The sequence below is a fragment of the Engystomops pustulosus genome, chromosome 10 (genome assembly GCF_040894005.1).
Source record: "Engystomops pustulosus chromosome 10, aEngPut4.maternal, whole genome shotgun sequence".
NCBI classification, from domain to species: domain Eukaryota; kingdom Metazoa; phylum Chordata; class Amphibia; order Anura; family Leptodactylidae; genus Engystomops; species Engystomops pustulosus.
Window position 1 is genome coordinate 24,561,948 of NC_092420.1, and position 8,455 is coordinate 24,570,402.

At 38.1% G+C, this 8,455-nt stretch overlaps 1 protein-coding gene across 4 annotated transcripts in view; it reads left to right on the plus strand.

Moving 5' to 3' along the window:
* The window catches only part of BICD2 (BICD cargo adaptor 2), a 70,079-nt gene extending 61,841 nt beyond the window's left edge, over positions 1–8,238 (plus strand). The window contains exons 7-9 of one of the 4 annotated variants that reach the window (XM_072128149.1): positions 3,061–3,271; positions 4,987–5,053; positions 6,053–8,238. In XM_072128149.1, coding sequence (XP_071984250.1) covers positions 3,061–3,271; positions 4,987–5,034 — 259 coding nt within the window. In that variant the 3' untranslated portion in view covers positions 5,035–5,053; positions 6,053–8,238. Of the gene's footprint in view, positions 1–3,060 lie in introns of all 4 variants that reach the window. The other 3 variants (XM_072128148.1, XM_072128150.1, XM_072128147.1) reach the window with 3 other exon arrangements.
* The last annotated feature ends 217 nt before the right edge of the window (positions 8,239–8,455 follow it).

Here is an 8,455-nt window from a genome sequence, read left to right on the forward strand (position 1 = left end):
GCGCTGTGTAGCCTCGTGCCGGCTACTCCACACCCCAGTAGCCGCATAACTAAATTTACATATTAGGTTAATAAAGTTTCCCAAAAGTTAGCGGGGACGTGAGGATTAGCTCTAAAAAGAGCTCTCCTCACGTCCCTTACATCCACCTACCACCCGATCTACCTTTATAGGTAGATTCGTGGTGGTAGGTTCCCTTTAAGAACAAACCTACAGACCCTATCTTGTATGTAACCCGGGGACTGCCTGTACTTGTATTTGTGGGAAGTAGTAGTCCACATATTGGGCATACCTGCTCCTTTCAATTGTATGGGAATGACAGAGGAAATCTACCACCAAAATCCATCATGATAAACCAGGGGAACTTGCTCATAGATCCAGGCAGCATGACATTCCACACCTCATACACCCCTCTTCTTATCTACTCTCACAATAAAGCTGCCCCTTTATATTTTGCCAATGTTTCCAAATTAGGAACCAAAGGAGAAAATTATTTTCTACATTTATTGTACCTTTAGATTAAAGGATAATCTCATAATTTGATCTGGGAACACCCCTTACCTAACAATGAGGCACCTCACCTTTAAATATAATTGGTATCACGTGTAAGTGTCATGTGTGAATATTATTACATGCAAATCTGCTTCTTCTATAAGGATTGAGGTTCTGATCTGAGTAAAGGTTTTTGCCTTTGGTGTCAGAAGCCCTCCTAGTGCCCTTTATATAGGATTTGGGATTATTTTGGCACATGCATGTGTATTATTTCAGGGAATGCAGAATCTACTTTGAAAATTGATCTTGTGTGCTGGTCACGTACCTTCCTGCCAAATGCTATTAATCGAACAAAAAGGCTTCACTAGAGGGCTTTTAAGTGCCCGACCCATCGGTGCTGATCATTAATGTATAGAACATTAATCAGTCAGGTCTGATCAGAGTACCAGATGATACTCTATTACACTATTAGCAGCCTCGGTTAGGGTATGAAATGTCCATTCTAGAATTTAGGCTTTCATGTAAGATCTTGCACGTTTATTAAAAAAAAAAAAAACTCCATAGTCGTTTGCAAATAAGCAGAGAAGAGGCATATTTTACCTGGGAAAAGTCAAGTTTAGAGGCTTCACTGATTGTTACTGTAGACTCCCTCCATCTCCAGTTCTATAGTACCTAGAAACATGCTCTGGTGTCATATTAAAGATAAGAATATTGTCTTTTAGTTTGCCTCAGACTTGTTGTTCTATAATCTGCATAAACAGAGATACAGACAGTTAAAAAAATAATTGGGGATTGGATTTTTATTTGCAGCTCACATTTCCAACTATGTATTTAACGGTCTGTATCTCCGGTTCTGTAACTCACAAAACCACTGGGTCCTATTGAACGAAAGATAGCGGCGTCTGAAGTGATAATTCCCCCTGCAACCTCTACTTGTAAAAATCTTCTAGGTTCATTTTTACATGAATTTTGAGGATAGTGGGGGTTGGGGGTTGAGTCGAACTCAACACTAGTTTGGACATCACCAACCATATGAGTGAGCATTGTGGGTTATGATCGGACTCTTCTTTTCACCCAAATTTCTGTTAAATCTACCCATATGCTTTAAATGGTGTACAGGATCCCTTTAAATAAGGGCATTTTATAAATCACTTTATTAAAGGGGTTTTCCGATGAGACCCCCACTAATCTCGTGAACGGGGGGTCCAGAGATGACCAAAGCAGCCATTCAAGCATGCACTGGCTGCTCCGTTTACCTCTATAGCGCTGACGGAGATAGCTGAGCGCCATACTCAGCAATCTTTGTCAGCGCCATAGAGTTGAATAAAGCAGCTGGCGCATGGGCGATCAGCTCATCTTGAGCTACAACGGGCCCATGTTCTCGTGATCCACAGGGGTCCCATCACTGAGACCAATGCCGATCAGCAAATTAGGCCCTATCCTGCGGATAGGTGCTAACATATGTTACTGGAGAACCCCCTTTAGATGACCCACACCCCTGATTATGGGTGCTCTTCCCCCTGCCATCTTCTAGTGTCCCAGAATTATTATGAAATCTCACTTAGAAGGACCAGTCCTACATAATATGATATTTAAAACAGAAAAGATGTGTTGCTTGATATAAGTGCAGCAATTAGTCTGCAGCCATTTAGCGCTACAGAGACCAAAGACTTCCTGGGGCTGCACCGGCACAAAGGGATTTATTAATACATGAAGGCGGCTCCCAGGAGGAGATGCAGAGTAATTATACATTGCTCTGAAATATGGGGTCTTCAGGGAACCCATGTCAGATTTAGGTCACAGTTACAGCTAAGTGAAATCTGTTTTTTATTTTATTTTTTTTCACATTTTTACAGTCAAATAGGGCAATTTTCTTTGTCAGAGATCTATATGGAAGTCATCCATGGCAAAACAACAAGCTGCATTATTTGGCTCTAGGCTCCTCTATACACATGACAATTATATTATGGCAGTCACTATTTCTCCTCCTCCTCCGTGTAAACAGTATATTAATAGACTTTCTGTAAAAACAATGTTGTATCCAAAACAAATGATAAAACCGGTAATTAATAACGCAGTATAGCTGTATTAATATCGTTATGAATACACACATACACAGAGCTCTTGTATATATATATATATGAATTTCCAAACTTTCAGTTCAGGCAAGGTGTTTCTGAGCATCCTGCTGACCAATCACAGCTATGCCTAGTAGCTAGGGGGGTCAAGTTGCCGGATTGGCTCCACGGCTGCCAATGTGTCCTGGTTGTACGGGATGCACCCAAACCCCGGCCCTAACTTAAAGTTTGTATCTGCTCATCTCTAGTCCTAAGTCCGATAACCTTTAGATATAGTGCTCTCCGTAATTATTAACAGTTGATCTGAATCTTATCTGATGAATCTTTTTGAATGGTGGTTACAGCTGTCATTGATCCCAGAGCTCAGGGAGAGGGTCATTTGAGGGAAAATGAACACTTCACCAAATCTTTAGAAAAGTCTTGGATGATTTGCTCATCTCTAGCACACGCGGATGTCTGAATTTTAATATTTCCTTCCCCCTTCCTCACCTAGATGCGATGAATACGTCTCACAGCTTGACGAAATGCAGAGACAGCTGGCGGCGGCAGAAGATGAGAAGAAGACCTTGAACTCTCTCCTCCGCATGGCCATCCAGCAGAAGCTAGCATTGACGCAACGTCTGGAGCACCTGGAAATCGACCACGAGCAGGCCAAGCGCGTGCGCACAAAATCCACGTCCAAAAACAAAACTAGTAACCCCAGTGTAAGTCACGTTCGCTCTTGCGCGGACAGGTCCGAGGGGTCTGTCCTTAACAACCAGGTGTTTTGCAGTGAGAAATATAAGATCTGCTGCGATTAGGCAGTGTCCTGTTTTTCCTGCTTGGGAAGTCCGCATGAAACGCCAATTGCTACAATATTGCAGCCACTTAACCTGCGCTGATCTGTTATTACACTGTGTATGCAAATGGTATTAAGCCGAGCTTAATGATCACTAACATCTGTATGGGGGGAGCTTGCTACAAGTTAATGCAGGAAGGAGACGGAGGAGCACTTCCGAAATTAACCGGTGTGGCAGGTTTTTTTTTTGTTTATTGGGAATGGATTCCAAACTGAAGCCATAATCACTGTGTTATACCGGCCTTGCATTATATTGGCGAGGTGGTATAAGAGGCAAAATGACTGGGCAGCGATTTGTACATAGTACATGATAAAAAAGCATACAGGGGTTAAACAGAACCCATGGCGGTCCCTCCCACCAAGCAGAGTCTGAAAGTGATTTTCAGCCGCTTTGTGGTTACAACAGATGGGCACATCCGAAATTATAATTGTAGATGTAAAATAATTTGGAGAGGAAAAAAAAAAAGTAATTAAAAAGGCAAAATCCTTGCCCGCCTCGTGGCAGTGATTACAAGCTTCAGGAGTGGCTTTCTTTGGTGTGGCCGTCGCAGGTCCATCAGATTTGGCATCCTGCTGTAATGCATGTGTGGATCATTGCATCGTGCTTAAGGTGAACAAGTCTGGAGTAGCTGTAAGAGTCGTTTTAAAGGAATACGGAAAGATTAGCATAGGTCTTACCACCCAACACCTTTCACGAGCATCTCTGACGGTACAACTATTGCATGCTTTGCTAACCGCTATCATTTTAATCTAAGCCAATAGGAGCACGGATCGTGAAACCAATGACCTATAGTCAGTCCTATGTGCCACATGTAGTCGGGAAAATCTGCTCAAGTATTAACAAGCTAACAGTATACAGAACTTATTTTGGGCTTCAGAATACTTGATACTAGGAACAGACCAAAAAAACTCTTGATATAGGCGCTGCCCATTCTATAAGTATAGAAAGGAGACGAGCGGCCAAGTATTTACTCCAGAACCTGTGGCAGTTTTTCATTTCTTGTAAGTAATAGTATTAACACTTTTATTCTATATTGTCATAGAATACAACTGGAATCTCTTTCGGGAAGAAATCCGCATTATTTATGCAAGCACATAACAGGGCTCTACAATTAGAGAAATGCTGACCCCTAGGGGTCATTGCCTCATTTAAGGAAATGAGCGCACGCTTGGATTGTAATGGCAATCTTACTTATCGGGTATAATTTAGGCAAAAAAAAAGGAAAAAAAAAAAACATACTGTGGGAATGGTGCCAGAAAAAAAAATAGAGGAAACCAATTGAGTCAAATTGATGGGTGGTTTAAATATGGCACAAGGGTCGAATTTAGGAAGGTTAAATATAAAGTGCCTACTTTGTATTATTGTAAAGCCCTGTTCATTCTGGAATTTTCTTAACAATTCTTTTTAACTATATAAAGCTTCTTATGCTGATTCAGGTTGGAACGGATTTTGTCCTTCTCCCTAACACCAGTTTCTGTCACTTTCCCCCTCACCTGCTTGTATCCTTACTCCACCTGATGACCTTTCTTTCTACACGACCCTGGTGTCACCTCTTGTCACATCACTGCCATTCTTTATAGATTATCAGCACTCTGCTTCCCGGTTCCCGACACTCTGTCGCTAAGTAGCATCAGGGTTACCGGAAAGGTAAAAGAGCTTGGTTTTTCGAGTGGTGGAGTGTATTGATTAAAAATTAGAATTTGTATGCTAACATTTTGTGGTGGGTTTTTTTTTAGTTTTTTTTCTAAAAAAATGTATTAGTTAATGAACCCTTGATTATATTGAGCTAACTTTACATTTTTTTCCTAGTCATTTTTGATTAGAAATGCACAAACATTTAAATAATTCACACGAATTGCACCAATCCAGTTCTTATTTTTTAATTATATATTTTAGTGATGCTATATTATAATTTTTTTTGAGCTCACAGTATATTTAGCACAAGCAAACTGACCCATTATTATGTCATGTCCTCTTCTTTTTGTTCTAAAGCTATAAGGAAAATCTAGAATCTAATATTTATTTCTTCAGTAAAGTTTTTTAGAATTTATAGGATTTTTTTTTTTAGTTAATTTGTTAACCTTTTTTTTTCTTAAAAAAAATTCCTCCAAACATATTAAGTTTTTGAGTGTTTAATATTAGCCACTTTTTTTTTATTTTGCAATTCGTTTGGAGGAATTTTATTTTATTTTTGTTGCATATTTTTGCCATGTTCTTAAATTATTCTAATACGGTAATCTAATTATTAGTCTTAATAATAATTATTATTGTAATAATGTTGATGCTTATCTTTATAACCCTATCTCTACCTGGGGATAAGCACAATCAATGTAAACATTCTGTATTGACTGATTAAACTCTTGCATGTCCAGCGCATGGATACAAAAATTCTTTAAAATTTTTCTCTAAGACTCCGGAGCTTCAGCAGTTATTGTTCAACACCTGTAAGATCTTGGCTATACATTGCGTGAGTCGCGCTGCCCCTTTAAGGCAGAGGCACAGCTTACTTTATCTGCCCAGGAAACTAATGACTGCCTGGCCTTGCTTATTTTCTTTCCAACTAACCTCCTCTGCACCAATTTTTTTTTTTTTTCGTTAATTTGTGATTTTAATTATCTAATTTTCATTTTATTTTCCATTTTTCAGTTGTAGAATAGTTCCTGGAGAAGAACTTGCGATCCAGTGCACTGAGATGCACGTAACTCCAATCCGAGTAGCGCTTGACTATTAGAGCCAATGGCACAAAAAATATATATATATTTATAAGACGGGAAACTACTGCGCCCTCCTTTAATCTGATCTCTTACAGTAAGCGTTCCTTCCCAAATTTTTTTTTTCCATGTTTCCGTAATATATATCTAAATATATTCTCCGAATTTAAAAAAGCTTTACTATAATATGCTGCTGGGGAGGAAAAACTTACATGTGCTGAACAAAACGCAACCATCCACTATCCTGTGTTAAGCATCAGTACAGTTGGGTAAAGGGTTTTTTTTTTTGTTTTTTATTTTTATTATTATTTTACTTTGTTTAAACCTGTGCACTTTTGATAGTTTTTAATTTTTTTGTTGTTTTTATGTCATTATATTCTACGTAGAAATCTTCTAAACATGTAGTGGCGACATTATTAGCCTCAACATGGCGGTTTTCCTGGGTAGTATTAACGCTTGTGCTTGTTGATTTTACAGTATCAGCATGTTGCAGGGAAATATACCAATTATTTTGTTTTTATGACGTAAATATATATATAAATTTATATGTTCTGTCTTACTTCATGGCTTTTTTTTTTCACTACAGTTTTTTTTGTGTTATAATTACTGGTTTTAACTGCCATGTTCATAACAAAACAAAAAAAAATCCAGGGTCTGAAAATTCTGGGGTTTTCATACTATATTATTATTCTTAGGAATAGCTTAATGTAACAAGGAAAAAACTTGACTTTCTTTGGTTAAAACAGTAATAGGCACTTGAAAAAAAAAATAAATGCATTTAATAAGTAGTGTTACCTAAAAACTTCAGAATCTTCTGATTTTTTTTTTTTTTTTAGGAAATCAAGAATTGCTGATGAACTGAATTTTATACAACTGTTACCAATTAAATTCCAAATTGGAATTGTTTCTTTTTTTTTTTTTTTTTTTTTCTTTTATTACTGTGCCAAATTCTGGTACATCTAGAAACTTCAATTCTAATCTTGTCAAATACCGAGTGTTTATAAGCCTTTGTTATGGATACCAGTAGTGCCTTTATAAGAAAATCTTAGATCAGCTTCAAAAATAATTAAAAAAAAAAAATAGAATCAAAAAATTCTGCAGAAGTGACAGCAAGCATGCGGAGCAATAAGTGCAAAGGACAAAACGATAAATTCATCTTGCGTATTTTACGGGAAACGAAAAAAAAAATTGTAAAAAATTCCGTTGGTCAGTGATTCTTTTTCAGTCGCGGATCCTTGCTAATTCAGGGATGAAGACAAATTATTAATGTCTGCAAACCAAAACTAATAGCTTTGAAAAAAAAAACTTTTTTTTTTTTTCACTTTAATATAGCAAGATGTATTACTGACACATTTGTGGTGGCGATCCCGCCAATCTCTGGTGGGGGGCGGGTCATGAGGACTCATGTGTTACCTATGTACGGTGGTGGACATAGCCTTATCATTCTATCGCTAGCAAATGTGTAAGGGGGGGGGGGGAATATCTGCTCTTGCATGTTGTATTTAACTGCTGTTGTTTTCAGGAAACAGAATCTGCAAACGGCATCAACAAGCTCCGCCCCATCCGGCGGCTGCTCCGTTGAGGCCTCGGAAAATTGTTTGTAATTGGTACTCGCTAACGAACGTCATTTTTGGCAAAGTGACGATAAAAAAAATGTGTTAAAATTTAAATAAAACTTTTTGAAAAGTTTGAAATGTTAGAGGGGGAAGAAAAAGTTTCTGTTTGCTGGAAAAACAGTCTGGATTCTAGATGTTGGGATTTTTTTTTTATATGCTCATCTTTTACAGTATTGATCTTTTTTAAGATATTGTTACTGCAAATTATTTCATCTGTTATGTGGGGTATTTATTTGAAATTATTTCATAAAAGTACTGTATTATGTTTCTGTGCATTATTTCTAGTGGCAAAGTGTTCTTCAGTTACATGTCATATGCACGTACTCTTGCCAAGTAACCTTTTACACAGATCGGAGCGCGGAAGCGGTGGCCCTCGCATAGATGGGCGCTTCTTATTAAGGTCTGCCTAATGAGTGAAAAGTGTTAACGATATTAATACAAGGTTGTGTGTAGCAAGTTGCCTGTGTAAGGGTAGTCACATGTATCAATAAAGATGATAAAGGAACGTTGTGTCTGTGCTTTTATTTCTGGACCTATAGGTGGTTACCAGGAAATTATGGGAAACCCTTCTTTAAGGTTTTTTGGACTTTATGGTATTTTTGATAGCAGACTGTCTGTGTTGTCCTACATAGAGATGAGTGGACCCACAGCTTCAGTTTGGGTTCATCTGTACAACCTGGATGTATGACTGGATTTGCAGCAAATTGATGCCCCTTGCTACT